Here is a 19,362-nt window from a genome sequence, read left to right as displayed (position 1 = left end):
ATGCGGACGGCATGGAAGAAATCTATGGGTCCCTCAATGCTATTAAGAAAGATATCGAGCAAATGAAGACACCTTTGGGCACAAAGGAACACCCAGCCCGCACATGCCTGGACCTCCGACTGTGTCATCCCGAGTTCCCAGACGGTAAGAAGCGGTAGAACAGTACGGATCAATAAAAGCAGATATGACAGTATTATACAGACACAAAGAGATATGTTTAGGTACTGTTATATCTTAAAGGGATTATACAACATAAGGTGTCTTTAGTAATTAAGTGTCATACAGCAATAGACATGCTCCCCAAGGATCTTTGCTTGTGTTGGTGGAAAAAGGCCGTGTCCTGTGTCCCCCATCACGCTGCTGGCTTGTTTTTGGGATCTGGCTACTTCCTGTTTCTGTGGCGTCCCTCAGGCTACAAACCCCAGGATCCTTTGTTTAAAAGGTGGGAGGTGACTTATTTCCCTCCCACACATTGGTCGCACCACCCATTTCAGCACAGTCACCTTTTGATCACATGACTTGTCTGACATCACCTGAACACAAGCTGTGGATCTGCATAATGATGAATGCACGCACATGTGCACCGGTAACACAGCTTGTGTGTCGGATGATGTTGGGCGAGTCACGTGATTAAAAGGGACCTGGCTATGCTGCAATGGGTGGGGCGACCAGTGGCTTCTCACACAACAGTTGAAGCTGCCAAGTCCCCTTCCAACACCGGACTTCTGATGTATTATATCGGGCCACACAGCAAGCTGGGAAAGGTCAGAGACAACACTAATTTTCTAGGCTGCCGAAAAATAAACATCTGGGAAAAAAGAAAGACAAAAATTGTTTATACTAGCCACAAAACACAGTTAAGGGAAGTATATTAGTAACTAACTTTGCTGCTCCTATCACACATTCAAAAAAAAAAAAAAATTATATATATATATATATATATATATATATATATATATATATATATATATATATATATCGGAATACCCCTTTAAAGGGGTATTCCAGGAAAAAACTTTTTTTTTTTTTTTTTTATATCAACTGGCTCCAGAAAGTTAAACAGATTTGTAAATTACTTCTATTAAAAAATATTAATCCTTCCAATAGTTATCAGCTGCTGAAGTTGAGTTGTTTTTTTCGGTCTGACAACAGTGCTCTCTGCTGACATCTCTGCTTGTCTCGGGAACTGCACAGAGTAGAAGAGGTTTGCTATGGGGATTTGCTTCTACTCGGGACAGTTCCCAAGATAGGTGTCATCAGAGAGCACTTAGACAGAAAAGAACAACTCAACTTCAGCAGCTCATAAGTACTGAAAGGATTAAGATTTTTTAATAGAAGTAATTTACAAATCTGTTTAACTTTCTGGAGCCAGTATATATATATATATATTATATAAATATATATATATACACATTTTTCCTGGATAACCCCTTTAAGGGCTTGTTCACACACTGATCACTACCATTCACTTCAATGGGTTCGCAATCTATAAAACTGCAGCTATCGTGGATTTTTTCTTTTCATTGAATGGTACCTAAAGAGATTTTTTGATTGTACAAATTTACAGAGTATTAAACATCACATCTTTTCACCTATCTGGATGCACTCTTTCGGTTTGGTCACTGACCTGTTATAATAAAATTGTCCTTCCTTTCAGGTGAATATTGGATCGATCCAAACCAGGGCTGCACCCGAGACTCTTTCAAGGTCTTCTGTAACTTCACAGCCGGTGGAGAGTCCTGCATCTACCCCAGCAAGGACATTGAGAAGGTGAGCAGTGGGCTCCACGATTATGTTGAGCTGGATGAGATATAACGTTGTTGCTCATTGGTTTTTCTTGTGTTTAGGTTAAGATGTCTCCCTGGAACAATGAGAAGAGAGAGACCTGGTACAGCAAGTTCAGGAGTGGCCGTAAGGTGAGTGCATGCCACAGATGGATTGAAGCTATAATATTGGTTGCCAACCTATTGGCAATAGTCACCAACCCCATGGCCTATGCATCCATACATTAAATATTTTTTTAGCTATTCAGTTTAAAAAATAATAATTTTGTTTGGGTCTACCATATCGTAGGCCACCTTCATTTGATCTCTATCTCATTCATATATTTTCTTAATGCCTTTCAGTTTTCTTACGTTGACTCGGACAAGAACCCCATTGGAGTCGTCCAGTTGACCTTCCTTCGCCTGCTGAGTATCACTGCCCGTCAGAACTTCACCTATCACTGCCACCGCTCTGCCGCCTGGCACCTGGCCTCTGGTGACAGCTACCAAAAAGCACTACACTTCATGAGCGCCAACGATGAGGACCTTTCCTTCCACACAAGTCCTTACATCAAGGCTCTCAGAGATGGCTGTTCGGTAAGTAGAGGCCATTTTTTTTATCTGTAAGAACCAGAACACACACATATATTGAGGAGATCCAATAGAGACGTTTGAAAAAAAAGGACCAATTCCTGAGTTTTGTACTAAACATAAATATAAAAGATTTGGCAGGTCAGTATTAAAGTCTGGAGGTGGAATTTGTTGAGTATACAGAAGCCCCTGTCAGATTAGGCTTAAGCTAGAATAGACATTAGCTGGCAATGGAGGTGGGTGGCATAGTTGATCAGTCCAGGTCAGCAACAGAAGGATCGAAGAACTAAGGACAGAAGACCATAACCGAATCCAGATAACAAAGCCTGGGACTGTACTGAGGACAGATAAAACTACACATCAGGGCCAAGGTACAAGCGATACCAACAACGTCTATACCACGAATAGCAGACAAATCAGATAGGATTCAAAACATGGCAAACTTTCGCCAGAAGGACTCGAACACAAGAGTTTAATCATGTCAATATGTCATGTCAGGAACTTAAAGGGGTGCTCCACTGCCCCAGCGTCCGGAACATTTAGTTCCAAACGCTGGGTGCGGGGGTCGTGATGTCAAGGCCACGCCCCCATGATGTCATGCCACGCCCCCTCATTTTTGTCAGGGCATGTGATATTCATGCCTCTTCCATACAAAGCCACGCCCCTTCACCGGCCAAGACCCAAAAGTGTCTAAAAACACATAAATAATAAATGTGGTTGTACACCAGTTCCTTGGTGCCATTGGCGCTATAAATGTGGTTTGTTTGCAATAATAAAGCTGTCCTGCTGTAGAAATTCTTCTATAACTAACTGCATTTTGCTTTTCCATCTACAGATGAGGAAGGGCACCGACAAGACAGTGCTAGAGATTCACACCCCACGCGTAGAGCAGCTTCCTTTGATGGATGCCATGTTTATGGACTTTGGAGAACCAAACCAGAAATTTGGATTTGAAGTAGGACCTGTATGTTTTATGGGCTGAGGCAATTCACAAATAGAGACAACCCCCTACCTAATTTACCCCCTTCTTAAGAAAAAGGAGATGTCCTACCCCCCCTTGCCCTTCATTCCTCTACACCAGTATTCAAGAAGCTCAGCTGATGAAGAGCAGAAAGCAAGCCCTTCCAATGAGGTGGAACAAGAGACCAAAGGCCCCCGGTCAACCCGTGACAAAGAAGACCTAAAGCTGGGTGGATATTCTGATGACCAAAGAAAGATTTTTTTTTTATCATAGACTTTTAGCTAGAATTATTTGTGGCTTTTTTAAAGCTAAGAGGTAAAGATGACCGTCCCATACCGAAAAAAGAAACGGGCGTAGGCTTCCCATGTCCTACCAAATTCATTTTGTGGACATAAAGAGCCACTTTTCTTTGCCGATAAAGAGTCTTCTCTTTCTTAATGTTTTATCTCAAGCTCTTATGTCTCCAAATGAACACATGCAGATTCTTAAAAAAAAATACAGGACTCTATTTTTTCTTCTGTGGATAAATGAAAAGTTTTAAATATTATTTAAAAAAGAAATAATAATAATAAAATTTGTTATAAATTTCCCTTCTGCCTTGCACACAACATGGGAAAATAGTAATAGAAACAGATGTCCTGACCAGATGATCGTAAATCTGTGAACCGGTTTTTACTATGGTGCTCGGAGTAAAGCTTATGTTTTGTCCAACAAGATTATAAAAAAAAAAATCTCACAGGTGCTCAGAGTATTACTGTGTAATGTTTGTAAGTATTTTTTGTATTGTAATATATAATCTATAATTTTGCTGCTTTTTATTTTTATTTGTTTTTTTTTTGTTTCGTATTCTTGCGCATGTCTATACATGGACTTCCTGCCGGCCACTGTCCACTTCCTGCCGCCTCTCTCCACTGTGTCCCCTTAGAGCTGTTACATCCAGTTCCTGTTCTCCGATCTGCTCTGTGTCTATAGTTTCCTCTTTTATTTAAATAAATAATGTGCAAAAGGTGAAATCCACAGAGGAATAAAGTGGCAGGTTGGGTTCTTTTTCTTGAGTTGGGTTTCCGAAAAGTCAACATACGTTCGAAGACCACAGATGTGCATTGGGAGCAAATACACACGATTAGCACTACAGGAAAGATGGAATCCGCGAGGTATTCCGCAAGGATTCTGCCTTGCATCACACTTAACACGGCTAAAATTCTGTGACAAAATTTTTGACGAGAACCTAAATTCCGGTAGAAGATTAAACATCATTCTTCCAGCTGAATCCAGGTGTTAAAGCCAATAAGTCAATGGCACTTTGATTTTCAGCGCTTATTTCTGCTACAAATTCTGTGATAAATAAGCCCTGATTCCACATGATTTATGCTCCATTTACCATGGAGCAGAAAGGGCCCGAATCCACACAGGATCCAGCAAGGAAATTTTACTCTAAGGGCATGTTCACACTATCGAATTGACATGAAATTTGCTTGCTTAATTCTGTGCCACTATTCCGCTCCAAGTTCTATTGACTTTAACCACTAAAGGATGCAGGGTGTACAGGTATGCCTTCATTCCCCATAGACTTGCATTGAGGGGGTGTGGCCATGACATCCCAAGGGGTGTGGCCGACACAGCATTCGGAACCTTCACTTCCGAACGCTGGCTAGTGGAGTACCCCTTTAAGGGCAGCATTCGGAACCTTCACTTCCGAACGCTGGCCAGTGGAGTACCCCTTTAAGGGCACAGGGCGTACCTGCACGCCCCCAACTCCATAAGTGGCTTTGAAGCGAGCGCAAGAGCTGCAGGAGCTTCAAGCAGTGAGTGTCAGCATCAATCAGTAGCCAGACAGTCACTGCTTATGCAGGGCATCTCACCACTGCCTGGCATATAACCCTTTAGATGCTGTGATCAATGCCGATCAGGGCGTCTAAAGTGAAAGTAAATATCTGCAATAGCTTAGAGGAGCTTACCGAACCCCCACAACGTGATCGCAGGGGGTTTGGTAAGCTAAAATGGAGGAGGATGGTCCCCTTACCTGCCTCCTACCACTAATCACCTCCAAGGTAATATTTTCTGAAGTACTACCTAAACCACGTGCCATACCAGAGAGGTAAACAAGTGGCTTAAAAGCTGGTATAGGAAGGAGGATTTTGGGTTCATGGAGAACTAGGCCAGAGGAGGTAAGAACAAGAAATTACTGATAGGGGTTTGTTATAATTCTCCAAGTATAACAGGAGCAGCAGAAAACCTACGGTACTTATAGGACAAATTGATGGGGAAGCAAACAAGGGGGAAGTCATTTTTATGGGGGACTATAACTACCCTCATATAGGCTGAGAGGCTAAATCCTGTAGATCCAGCAAGGGAAACAGGTTTTTGGCAATAGTAAAGGCAATTACCTTTCCCAACTAGTGCAGGACCCAACAAGAGGTGGGCACTTCTGGACCTTATACTAACCAATAGGCCAGGCATAGTATCTGAGGTAGAGGTGGGGGTCATCTTTGTAATAGTCACCATAACATAATACATTGTTGTTTATCCTATTAGAGGATGTCTACTAGTGGGGCTACAAAAATATTGAACTTAAGGAAGGCCAATTTTCACCAACTAAGACCGTGCCCTCAGTAATAAGAGTACACAAGCTAAATGGGACACATAGATCTTGGGAATGACATATACCCTACGGGAATATAGAAATGGAAAAAAAAAAAAAACAATTTGGCTAATCAAACCAATTAGGGATGCAATAAATTATAAGAGGAAAGCGTTCAGACTGCTAAAACAAGAAGGTAGTGGGGAAACATTAAAGAATTATAAAAGGGGAGGAATAAAGTATGTAAAAAATGCAACAGAGAGAACGATTGCCATAGAAAGTGAACAGAACCCAAAAATATTCTTCACCTACATAAATAATACCTGTCACCAAGTAAAACTTTTAATATAGTGCTCCTTGTGTAATTAGCAGACACAAACATAAATATGTTTAAAATGTAATAGAAAAAACGGCCACTGGGTGGCTCTGTTCTGTTCCCTGCCACAATTAAAGGGGTACTCCGGCAGAAAAAAAAACATTTTTAAATCCACTGGTGCCAGAAAGTTAAACAGATTTGTACATTACTTCTATTTAAAAATCTTAATCCTTCCAGTACTTATCAGCTGCTGCATGCTCTAGAGGAAGTTGTGTAGTTCTTTCCAGTCTGACCACAGTGCTCTCTGCTGACACATCTGTCCATGTCAGGAACTGTCCAGGCCAGGAAAACATCCCCATAGCTAACATCTCCTGCTATGAACAGTTCCTATCAGTGCCAATCTGAGGAAGGAGGAAATGTCCTCTGAAACGCGTCATTGGAAGCTTGTTAATAAATATAGTGCCTCTTGACACTTTTCTCTGATACATTGGTGTTCGAATGGTCTCGATTCTGCGATCAGCGTCTATGCAAAGGTTCAGTTTTTTCCTACTTCTTTTCTCACTTGCATTGGAGAAGACCCTATGCTCTCCCATTGGACCTTGGGCTTTGCAGCTCGCTCCTTCTCCACATCTAGTACCCTAATAGGGTGACATGCCTGTTGTTTCTGCTATCTGGTGAGCGACAAATTTAAAGAGACCTCGCCATTCCAGTCCCGGCTGGGACCCTGGTTTCTAGGATAATATACAAGGCGCTGTCCTCTCTCTTTTTTTCTCTCCCTCCATATGAACAGAGGTGTCAGCAGAGAGCACTGTGGTCAGACTGGAAAGAAATTTAAAAAGAAAAGAACCTCCTGTAGAGCATACAGTACTGGAAGGAATAAGATTTTTTAAATTAAAGATTAATTAAGATTTTTAAAGTAATTTACAAATCTGTTTAATCTTCTGGCACGAGTAGATTAAAAAATTTTTTTCCACTGGAGTACCCCTTTAATACAGTGAGTTTGGACTCCTCCCAGCCTGGCAGAAGTCCAAACTCAGGAAGCTTGATTGACAGCTGCACAGAGCCTCACTGAAAGATGCACAGAGCTTGAGGTCTTCTATTTATCACAGCACTGCAACCATGTGGGGGGCAGAAGTGGTTCCCCAGCAGGCTGCTGGGGAACCACTTCCGCCCACTTTCTCCTCCTGGGAGATTGTACTATGTGAGCAAGAATAAAAAGGTATGATACACAGCTTTTTAAAGCTCTGAATTTTTTTTTAAGGGTGGGAGGAGTAGTTAGGGAACATGGCCTGAGTTAGTTTAGAAAATTTTATTTGGTGACAGGTACTTTTTAAGAAATAATCTTGGTGTAATGGTGTAGGAGGGTACGGAAAATGCCAATCTACTAAATTACTTCTTCTCTACTGTATTTACAAAGGAAAATCCAATGTCAGATAACAGGGGAAGGGACAAAGTAAATTCTTTAGCAAATCCCACCTTTTTAAACCAAGAAAAAGTGCGGTGCTGTCTTAGTAACATAAAAACACACAAATCACCGGGCCTAGCTGGCATCCATCCAAGGGTTTTGTAAGAATCAGATACCGTGCTAGACAGACCCTAATTCCTATTATTTAAAGATTCTATAATGACAGGGATTGTTCCCCAGGACTGGCGCTTAGCAAATGTGGTACAGATATCCAAAAAGGGGTCTAAAATGGATCCTGGGAACTATAGGCCTGTAAGTTTAACATCTGTTGTGAGTAAGATTTTTGAGGATTTTTTCAAGATGCTGTTCTGGAATATCTTAATGAAGATAACCTCCTGACACAACACCAACATGGGTTTATGCGGGATCAGTCCTGTCAGACTAATCTGATCATCTATGAGGAGGTCAGTTATAGATTGGATCGGGGTGAAGCTGTGAATGTTATATATCTGGACTTTTCTAAGCATTTGATACGGAGCCACATAAAAGGCTAGTACATAAAATGAGGATGCTGGGACTGGGGGAGGATATACGTAAATGGGTTAGCAACTGAATCAGTCATAGGAAGCAGAGTAGGGATCAATGGAACTTACTCTGGTTGGGTGACAGTTAATTGTGGGGACCACAGGGGGCAGTACTGGGTCCACTTCTTTTCAATATGTTTATTAATGACCTTGTAGAGGGATTATAGAGTAGAATTTCTATATTTGCAGAAGCCTCACACTGTTTGCTTTAAATATAATTCTGCCCCATACTGTAGCTTCTGAATATAACCTACCCCATACTGTTCCCTCTAAATATAATACTGACAAATACTGTACCTCTGGATATAATACTGCCCCACACTGTTCCCTCTAAATATAATTCTGCCCCGTACTGTACCCCTAAATATAATACTGACAAATTCTGTACCCCTGGATACTATGCCCATACATGCTTACACACACACACGCACTATCATACATAGACACACAAATCTTTCATACATACCCCCTTTCTGACCCATGACGTACCAGTACGTCATGGGTAGGGTGAGGGTAATATGGCGCAGGCCCGTGCTATCAGCAAGTGACATCAGTGTTGGCTCCGATGTCCTTCATTTAAATGCAGTGATCAATTGCGATTACAGCATTTAAAAGTCTGTGATGTAATCGAGGGGTGCCGATGGGTTGCTGTGGAGGAACGGCGACTTACCAGTCTTTCCCAGTGCACGGTGGATTGGCAATTGCTTAAGGCTGCTGCCGATAAAATAGATCAATGTAATTATATAGCATTACATTGATTATGTAAAACCATCTACTGATGGCTTATAATAGGCCCCATTTAGCAAAAAATGTGTAAAAAAAAGTTACAATTTTTTTTTTATAACCTAAAAAAAATCACCCCCAATAAAAATATAAATCACCCCTCTTTTCCCATTTTTCAAATAAAACACTGTAAAAAAAATAAAAATAAACATATTTGGTATCACCACATGCATATTTGTCTGAACTATTAAATTATGATGTTCCTGATCCTGCACAGTGAAAGGCGTAAAAGCTAAAAAATTCCAAACCCCAAAATTGCTCATCCTCATTTCATCTCAGAAAAAGCATATTAAGAAGTGATCAAAAAGTCACATATATGCAAAAGTAGAACCATTAAAATCTACAGCTCCTGGCACAAAAAAAATAAACCATAACCTGGCTCCATAGGTGGAAAGAACATGGGATTGAACAAACTTTTTTTCTTTTTCAAGTTGACCCATAGAATAAAGAAAGCTTGTCAGATTTACCGTATTGTGAACTATGAAAACATTTTTGCCACACAAAATTTCCCCAATGCCATATTTTTTTCAATTTTACTATATTAGTAAATATACTGTGTGTATATATATACATATATATATATATATATATATATATATATATATATATATATAAATATGCAATCTCCACCACAGCACAAAAAATCAGAGGTCCAGGATAAAGTGGAAAGGCTTCCAAGTTTATTCACACCATAAATGTGATAGCGGTGCAACGTTTCGGCAAACTGCCTTTGTCAAGCATACAAATCATACAAAATGCAAAACTTAAATACATCAAGGTGCTTTCTGATAGGTTTACAATCAGCTGTGATACATTGTGATTAATGATTCCATCCAACCCTCTAAAGGTGATTGGTTCTCATGTGTGACATCGTCACAACAAGCAATGACTACTACAATAAAGTGCATATTCTCACTCTAGTGACTATACAATAGTTAATAAATGAATAGGAGGGAGAGTACATGGCATCAGAATCATAACCGGCTCTGTTGATTGTCACTAACTGTCGTATAAGTACTTACGATCGTTTCGTCCCTCCATGTGTCTATATGTTTGTAAACAAATGTATTGCGGCTGCGCGAAATCGTGCCTGCCGCGGCTCTCGTATCGCGAGTTCCACTGTTACTATGCGCATGCGTGGACCCATGTAACAAGGACACTATGGTTACCACAGACGCTTGCTATTGCGGCTGCGCAAAAGCCGCAGAGCGATACGCTCTTCTTTCGGTACAATACCGGATTGTGTGTTCCCAACCCAATGCACATGCGTCAATTCAAGGCGCAGCGCATAGGGCTCCAGGTTACCAACACTGATCAAACCTAGTGGAGTACAGGGAGCAGTAATCTATAGATAAATTACATAGCAGCGTGTGTCAATATAAAAGTACAAAAGATACAATACAAAGATGCGGGCGGATAATAGTGATAAAATTACATTAATAAAAATATCATGAAGCATGTGAAAAAACTGTCTCAATTTGATTGATGCCATGTAGATCACTCCCTCCCCTTCTTACATAGTGTCAACGTGACATCCTATAGGTGATCTAAAATATAAAATATAGAAAAAAAAGGGGTTAAAAACACTCATGGCCATTCCTAGCACATATTTGATGTATATAATAAGAACTATACGGTTCAAGAGGTGAAAGAAAGATTAAGCTGAAAAAAGAAGGAAGAAGAGAAAAAAAACGAGAAAAAAGGGAGAAGAACAAAGGAAATGAATAGAAAAAAGGAGGAAAAATGAAAAAAGAGAAAAAAAGAAGGGTAAGAAAAAGAAAAAAGAAAATAAAGGGGAGAAAAAAATAGGGAAAGGATGAAGGGAGAAGGGAAAGAGGGGTGAAGGGAAAGAAAAAGGGAAGGGGGAGAGAAGGAAAAAGAAAAAAGAGAGAAAATAGGGGAAAAAAGGGGGGGGAAGGGGAAAGGGAAGGAAAGAAGGGAAAGAAAAGAAAAAAGGGGGAAAAAAGAGGAAAAAGAAGGGGGGGGGGGAAAGGGGAAGGAAGGGAAAAGAGAGAAAGGAGAAGAAGGGAAGAGAAAAGAGATATTAATTCACATGTAAGGCAAAATCAATGTTTCAGACCACCAGGTTGTAATGTATTCAATAGATAAATCCATTTTAACTCTTTTTGTTTTAATAACTTTTCTCGGTCTCCTCCTCTGCGTAATATGGGGACATGATCTATAATCCGGAAACGCAATTGGCTAATATTATGACCAAACTCCTTAAAGTGTTTTGGTATGGGCAAATCAACCCTGCCCATCCTAATCGATGATTTATGTCCATTTAATCTGATCCTGCACTCATTTATGGTTTCTCCAATGTAGTATAAACCACATGGACATTGTAACATATAGACTACGAATGATGATCTACAGGTATATCTGTCCTTAATTTTAAATGTACGTCCAGTCAGAGGGTGACAAAATGTGTCACCCTTGATCATACTGTTGCAGTGACTACATTCCATGCATGGGAAATTCCCTTTCCTAGGGCCCAACCACGTGCGTTCCCCCTTTTTTTAAAACTACCAACGTCAGAACTCACCAGTCTTTCAGACTGCGATTTTTTCTATAGGCCATTGACGCTCTGCGGCTTTTGCGCAGCCGCAATAGCAAGCGTCTGTGGTAACCATAGTGTCCTTGTTACATGGGTCCACGCATGCGCATAGTAACAGTGGAACTCGCGATACGAGAGCCGCGGCAGGCACGATTTTGCGCAGCCGCAATACATTTGTTTACAAACATATAGACACATGGAGGGACGGAACGATCGTAAGTACTTATACGACAGTTAGTGACAATCAACAGAGCCGGTTATGATTCTGATGCCATGTACTCTCCCTCCTATTCATTTATTAACTATTGTATGGTCACTAGAGTGAGAATATGCACTTTATTGTAGTAGTCATTGCTTGTTGTGACGATGTCACACATGAGAACCAATCACCTTTAGAGGGTTGGATGGAATCATTAATCACAATGTATCACAGCTGATTGTAAACCTATCAGAAAGCACCTTGATGTATTTAAGTTTTGCATTTTGTATGATTTGTATGCTTGACAAAGGCAGTTTGCCGAAACGTTGCACCGCTATCACATTTATGGTGTGAATAAACTTGGAAGCCTTTCCACTTTATCCTGGACCTCTGATTTTTGTGGTGGAGATTGCATATTTATGGACTGCTAACCTGTCAGTTGGCTGACCACGTGCACATACAGAGGGGGTCTTTGCTGGCTCTTTCGCTTGGAATTACTATATTATATTATATATATATATATACATACATATACATATATATATACACACACACACACACACACACACACCATATTTATCGGCATTTAACCTGCATTTTTTAGGCAAAATTTTTTAGCCTAAAGTCTATCTGCGTGTTATACGCTGATAAGCCGCTGCAGTTCAATGATTTAAAGCGGACGCTTTAAATCAATGAACTGCAGCGGCTTTTGCTGCTGGCTTCTCTTCCCCTGCCCGTCCTGGGGTCCAGAGACTGCCGGCGCCGCTGCCCGATTGCCTCCCCCGTCCCTGGTTTTTCTGACCCCCGCACAAGCCCCCAGGAAAGGCAGGGGGAGAGAGGCCGTCGCTGCCCGCTTCTCTCCCCCTGCCTTTCCTGGGGTCTAGAGCCCTGCTGCCGCCGCTTCGCTCCCCCTGGCTATCGGCGCCGCTGCCCCATTGCTGGTGCCGCTGCCCCGTTGCCTCCCCCATCCCCGGTTGTATAATTACCTGTTGCCGGGGTCGGGTCTGCGCTGCTTCTGGCCTGCGGTGTGGCGTCCACTGCGTCGTTGCTATGCGCTGCGTGGCGCGGCGCAATGACGAGTGACGTCACGTTGAAGACCTCACTCCTCATTGCGTCTCGCAGCGCATAGCAACGACGCAGGGGACGCCACACCGCAGGCCAGAAGCAGCGCGGACCCGACCCCAGCAACAGGTAATTATACATCCGGGGATGGGGGAGGCAACGGGGCAGCGGCGCCGGCAATGGGTGCCGCTGCTCCTTCTCTCCCCCTGGCTGCCGGCACCGCTTCTCTCTCCCTGGCTATCGGCGCCGGCAATGGGGCAGCGCCAATAGCCAGGGGGAGAGAAGCGGCGGCAGCAGGGCTCTAGACCCAAGGAAAGCCAGGGGGAGAGAAGCGGGCAGGGACAGACTCTCTCCCCCTTCCTTTCCTGGGGGCTTCTGCGAGGTCAGAAACAGTGTATCAGTGTATACACATGCACACACACGCACACCCTCATTTTACCAAGGATATTTGGGTAAAAAACTTTTTTTACCCAAATATCCTTGGTAAAATGAGGGTGCATGTTATAGGCCGGCGCTTAGTATACCCTGATAAATACGGTGTGTGTATATATATATATTTATTTTTTTATTTTTTTTTTGGTTAAAAAGTGGCAAGGAAAGGGTGTATTTACTTGGCTCACTTTGGAGAAACCTTCACCTGAGTCAGCAGAGAGGGGAGTTCTTTATAAGGAAGAGACTCAGTGTGAGCTGGGCCTCTCCCTCGGAAACAGCAGGCTGGCTGTAAGGGGGAGACACTGGCCCTGTTGAGGAAACACACATCCAGAGCTGTGAGTGGTCCAAGAACTGGTGTGAACTGTGAGAAACAGGTTGCAGGAGGCACATGTTTTACTGGCTGAGGGTAGCTCACCAGGTAGTAGTCAGGGCCTGCTGAGATGTGTAGTCAGTGACAAGACGGTCTAGGATTTTATTTTTGGCTTCTGCAGTTTGTTTGTTTTTTCCTGCAACCTGTATAAATAAAGCTGGCGAGGTGCCAGACTTCCATCATGAACTGTTGTCTGCCGATTTATTGAGAGAAAACGTGTCCCGTGGCAGTGTCCAGGACGATCCCAGAGCTATCCCCAAGGAGGAATCCTTACTATATATATATATATATATATATATATATATATATATATATATATATATATATACCGTATTTATCGGCGTATAACACGCACTTTTTAGGCTAAAATTTTTAGCCTAAAGTCTGTGTGCGTGTTATACGCCGATACACCCCCAGGAAAGGCAGGGGGAGAGAGGCCGTCGCTGCCCGCTTCTCTTCCCCTGCCTTTCCTGGGGTCTAGAGCGCTGCTGTCGGCCCTTCTCACCCCCTGGCTATCGGCGCCGCTGCCCGTTCTGTCCCCCTGACTATCGGTGCCGGCGCCGATAGCCAGGGGGAGAGAAGCGGCGCCGACAGCCAGGGGGAGAGAAGGGGCAGCGGCACCCATTGCCGGCGCCGCTGCCCTGTTGCCTCCCCCCATCCCCGATGGCATAATTACCTGAGTCGGGTCCGCGCTGCTGCAGGCCTCCGGCGTGCGTCCCCGGCGTCCTTGCTATGCGCTGAACGGCGCGGCGCATGACGTCAGTGCGCCGCGCCGTGCATAGCAACGACAGCAGTGCTCTAGACCCCAGGAAAGGCAGGGGGAGAGAAGCGGGCAGCGACGGCCACTCTCCCCCTGCCTTTCCTGGGGGTATATCGGGGTATACACGCGCACACACGCACCCTCATTTTACCATGGATATTTGGGTAAAAAACTTTTTGCGTGTTATAGGCCGGTGCGTGGTATACCCCGATAAATACGGTATATATATATATATATATATATATATATATATATATATATATATATATATATAATCCCAAACAGAACAGCACAACTACAGATTTAAAAATGTAGAAAAAATAAATGAAGAGGTGCTCGCAGAGGTCAGAGTCTAGGTGAAGGACTCCTTCAGTATATAACATCCAATGATTCCACAGCACACAGGAGTTTATCCAAAAAAAGAGAAGGTGGTTTATTCCATTCCCAGTGTTACAAGATAAGTGCTACGTTTCAGCAGCCTCACGCCGCCATTTTCAAGCATCATGCTTGAAAATGGCGGCGTGAGGCTGCTGAAACGTAGCACTTATCTTGTAACACTGGGAATGGAATAAACCACCTTCTCTTTTTTTGGATAAACTCCTGTGTGCTGTGGAATCATTGGATGTTATATATATATATATATATATATATATATTTTTTTTTTTTAATTTAGTTTCTGTCTCTATAACACATTATGTGATAAAATAAAGTGCACCAATGAAAAGTACAATTTGTACCACAAAAAATTTGCCCTGAAACAACTTTGTCAGTGGAAAAATAAAAAAATTATTGGTCTCACAATGTAAGGAGTAAAAAAAAAAAAAGCTGAGTACCCCTTGGGTTCATTAGTACCAGGAGCCCGATGCAGGATATAGCGGGGTCGGAGGTAGCGGACCTTGTAATCCTGCATACCACAGCCAGGTCAGGATGAAGTGTGAGGCGGCAGAGGCCACAGAACTGGAGGTTGTGTGTTCGCACATCAGGAGCTTGTAGCATGGTCGCAGGCAGGGACACATCAGGGGCTTGTAGCTCCCAGCACCCCTTGGCCTGTCTATCCCTGCCCTGCACAGATTTTTACAGGGCCAGGTCTAAAAGTACTTTAAAAAGTATGCTGGCAGCTTGGTGGGCCGCCTCATGCCCAAACCCTCGGACAGTGCCCAAGTGTCCGCTGTGCCAGCATGTCTTGTTTCTGAAGCAAATAGGGCAGTGGCAGGGGGGCCCGGTGAGCCTTCCTTGCTATAGGGCCCGGCCTCAATTGCTATGCCAATGTCTATCAATCTCTAAATTCATATCTGTCATACACACAAACATCGATCATACAAACACATCTGTCCTACATATACACACACTTCATACATGCACACATAATAAATACATACAGTGGGGATCAAAAGTTTGGGCACCCCAGGTAAAAATTTGTATTAATGTGCATAAAGAAGCCAAGAAAAGATGGAAAAATCTCCAAAGGGCATCAAACTACAGATTAGACATTCTTATAATATGTCAACAAAAGTTAGATTTTATTTCCCTCATTTACACTTTCAAAATAACATAAAACAAAAAAATGGCATCTGCAAAAGTTTGGGCACCCTGCAGAATTTATAGGATGCACTGCCCCCTTTGCAAAGCTGAGACCTGCCAGTGTCATAGATTGTTCTCAGTCATCATCTGGAATACAAGGGGATGTCAATCTCAAAGGTTTTACATGCCCAGACTCATCTGACCTTGCCCCAGCAATCAGCACCATGGGTATTTCTAAGCAGTTGTCTAGAAATCTGAAACTGAAAATAGTTGACGCTTACAAAGCTGGAGAAGGCTGTAAGAAGATAGCAAAACGTTTTCAGATGTCAATATCCTCTGTTCGGAATGTAATTAAGAAATGGCAGTTATCAGGAACAGTGGAAGTTAAAGCAAGATCTGGAAGACCAAGAAAAATATCAGACAGAACAGCTAGCAGGATTGTGAGAAAAACTATTCAAAACCCACGTTTGACTGCACAATCCCTCCAGAAACATCTGGCAGACACTGGAGTTGTGGTACACTATTCCACTATAAAGAGATACTTGTTCAAATATGGTCTTCATGGAAGAGTCATCAGAAGAAAACTTCTACGTCCTCACCACAAAAATGAGCGTTTGAACTTTGCAAATGAACATATAGACAAGCCTGATGCATTTTGGAAACAAGTACTGTGGATCGATTAGGTTAAAATTGAACTTTTTGGTCGGAATGAGCAAAGGTACGTTTGGAGAAGAAGGGGAACATAATTTAATGAAAAGAACCTCTGTCCAACTGTTAAGCATGGGGGTGGATCAATCAAGCTTTAGGGTTGTATTGCAGCCAGTGGCACAGGGAACATCTCACGAGTAGAAGGAAAAATTGATTCAATAAAATTTCAGCAAATTTTGGATGCCAACTTGATGCCATCAGTGAAAAAGCTGAAGTTAAAGAGAGGATGGCTTCTACAAATGTATAATGATCCTAAACACACCTCGAAATCCACGGGGGATTACATCAAGAGGCATACACTGAAGGTTTTGCCAAGGCCTTCACAATCTCCTGACCTCAACATAATTGAAAATCTACGGATAGACCTTAAAAGAGCAGTGCGTGACAGACAGCCCAGAAATCTCAAAGAACTGGAAGACTTTTGTAAGGAAGAATGGGCAAAGATACCTCAAAGCAGTGCCAGACTTGAATTGAAAGACTCTTGGCTGGCTACAAAAAGCATTTACAAGCTGTGATACTTGCCAAAGGGGGCAGTACAAGATATTAACTCTGCAGGGTGCCCAAACTTTTGCAGATGCCATTTTTTTGTTTTCTGTTATTTTGAAAGTGTAAATGATGGAAATAAAATCTAACTTTTGTTGACATATTATAAGAATGTCTAATCTGTAATTTGATGCCTTTTGGAGATTTTTCCATCTTTCCTTGGCTTCTTTATGCACATTAATACAAATTTTAATATGTCATAAGTCACATGGTCTCTGGGGGCGTGGCTATGCTGCAGTGGGTGGGTGGGTGGATAGCAGGGTGAAAGGGATTTACTGAAGTAATGCTATCCACCCACCCTCTGCACATAGCCATGCCCCCTGGAGACCTTGTAACTTCTGACATATTATCTCTGGCTGCATGGAATGCTGGGAAAGGTCAAAGACAATAGTAAAATAAAAAGATTATGGCTACAACACTTCTGGGTGTGGGTCCTGTGCATGAAAATGGGACAAAGTGGAGCACAGAGGTCATAGAAACAAATTACACTGTATTATTACTTCATGGGCTCAAAGGCTGAAGGAAAAAAGAATCCTGGAGTACCCCTTTAAAGGGATACTCCCGTGGAAAACGTTTTTTTTTTTCTTTTTTAATCAGCCAGAAATGTAAACAGATTTGTAAATCATTTCTATAAAAAAATCTTCATCCTTCCAGTACTTTTTAGGGGCTGTATACTACAGAGGAAATACTTTTCTTTCTAGATTTCTCTTCTGTCACAACCACAGTGCTCTCTGCTGACCTCTGCTGTCCATTTTAGGGACTGTCCAGAGCAGGAGAAAATCCCCATAGCAAACATATGCTGCTCTGGACAGTTCCTAAAATGGACAGCAGGGCTCAGCAGAGAGCACTGTGGTCGTAACAGAAGAGAAAACCAAAAATAAAAGCATTTCTCTGTGGTATACAGCCCCTAAAAACTACGGGAAGGATTAAGATTTTTTTTATAGAAGTAATTTACAAATCTATTTAACTTTCTGGCACCAGTTCATTTAAAAAAAAAAGATTTCCACGGGAGTACCCCTTTAAGAATTGGCTTCATGTGATTTCATTATTTGTGCAGTCGTTTGAGGTTCTTTAAGGACACATATAGGAAACACTAGAATATTGTGGAAGCCGTCATATAAATAGAGAAGAGCGTAACCCTGCAGGCGTCCTGTCACAATGATTTATGAGGAGGACAATATTTCTGCTCCTCCATATAAAGCTGACAAGATTGTATAAAGCCCCATGTGAGCGTGAACGGACCCGTACAAATTAACCCTTATAGTCTAGACATCAGGTAAACAGCCATCTAAAGGGAACCTGTCACCAGTTCCATGCTGCCTGAACGAATGAACTACCATAGGCTCCTTATAACAATAATAGAGGAACCATAGTTATAACTAGTGTTGCTCGCGAATTTTATTCGCGAATATAGCACTATATATTCGTAATTACGAATATTAGTTTTTTTTTTTTCACAGTACACATCACAGTGATCATCCCTCTCTGCTTCCAGCTTGTGTGGTGTAAAGAAGGTTCTAATACTACTGTGTGAGACTGGCGTACAAATTTTCGCATATGCTAATTTTCGCATATGCAAATTTTCGCATAAGCGAGTTTTCGTTTATGCAAAAATAAAACGTGAATATTACGAATATGCGAATTTAGCAAATATATGACGAATATTCGTCCATATATTCGTGAAATATCGCGAATTTGAATATGGCCTATGCCGCTCAACACTAGTTATAACACTGGACGGGAATGGCGCTCTTAGTCACTGGGGTGGTTTTTCTCCTTCTCCTTTGAATAGGGGATAAGATGTTTCCATTGGAGTACCCCTTTAAGGGGTACTCCGGTGGAAAACTTTTTTTTTTTTTTATCAACTGGTGCAAGAAAGTTAAACAGATTTGTAAATTACTTCTATTAAAAAAAAAATCTTAATCCTTCCAGTACTTTTTAGGGCCTGTTTACTACAGAGGAAGTTCTTTTCTTTTTGGATTTCTCTTCTGTCACGACCACAGTGCTCTCTGCTGACCTCTGCTGTCCATTTCAGGAACTGTCCAGAGCAGCATATGTTTGCTATGGGGATTTTCTCCTACTCTGGACAGTTCCTAAAATGGACAGCAGAGGTCAGCAGAGAGCACTGTGCTCGTGACAGAAGAGAAATCCAAAAAGAAAAGCATTGGTATACAGATGCTAATAAGTACAGGAAGGATTAAAATTTTATTAATAGAAGTAATTTAC

At 42.1% G+C, this 19,362-nt stretch overlaps 1 protein-coding gene and 1 long non-coding RNA gene across 13 annotated transcripts in view; one reads left to right on the top strand and one right to left on the bottom strand.

Moving 5' to 3' along the window:
• COL11A2 (collagen type XI alpha 2 chain) overlaps positions 1-4,332 on the top strand; it is a 161,876-nt gene extending 157,544 nt beyond the window's left edge. For all 11 annotated transcript variants that reach the window (XM_056539322.1, XM_056539319.1, XM_056539321.1 and 8 more), the window contains 5 exons: positions 1-144; positions 1,658-1,770; positions 1,848-1,916; positions 2,127-2,360; positions 3,190-4,332. The exon at positions 1-144 is cut by the window's left edge and continues 106 nt beyond it. In XM_056539322.1, coding sequence (XP_056395297.1) covers positions 1-144; positions 1,658-1,770; positions 1,848-1,916; positions 2,127-2,360; positions 3,190-3,336 — 707 coding nt within the window. In that variant the 3' untranslated portion in view covers positions 3,337-4,332. The remainder of the gene's footprint in view (positions 145-1,657; positions 1,771-1,847; positions 1,917-2,126; positions 2,361-3,189) is intronic.
• Positions 154-19,362, bottom strand: part of LOC130291010 (uncharacterized) — a 34,457-nt gene continuing 15,248 nt past the window's right edge. The window contains exons 1-3 of one of the 2 annotated variants that reach the window (XR_008847764.1): positions 2,136-2,266; positions 1,628-1,861; positions 154-808 (exon numbers count right to left, since the gene is read on the bottom strand). This is a non-coding gene — a long non-coding RNA (uncharacterized LOC130291010). Of the gene's footprint in view, positions 809-1,627; positions 1,862-2,135; positions 2,267-19,362 lie in introns of those variants that run through there. The other variant, XR_008847765.1, reaches the window with a different exon arrangement.

Source organism: Hyla sarda, chromosome 9, assembly GCF_029499605.1.
Source record: "Hyla sarda isolate aHylSar1 chromosome 9, aHylSar1.hap1, whole genome shotgun sequence".
Lineage (NCBI taxonomy): Eukaryota > Metazoa > Chordata > Amphibia > Anura > Hylidae > Hyla > Hyla sarda.
This window is presented reverse-complemented; position numbering and strand designations above follow the sequence as displayed.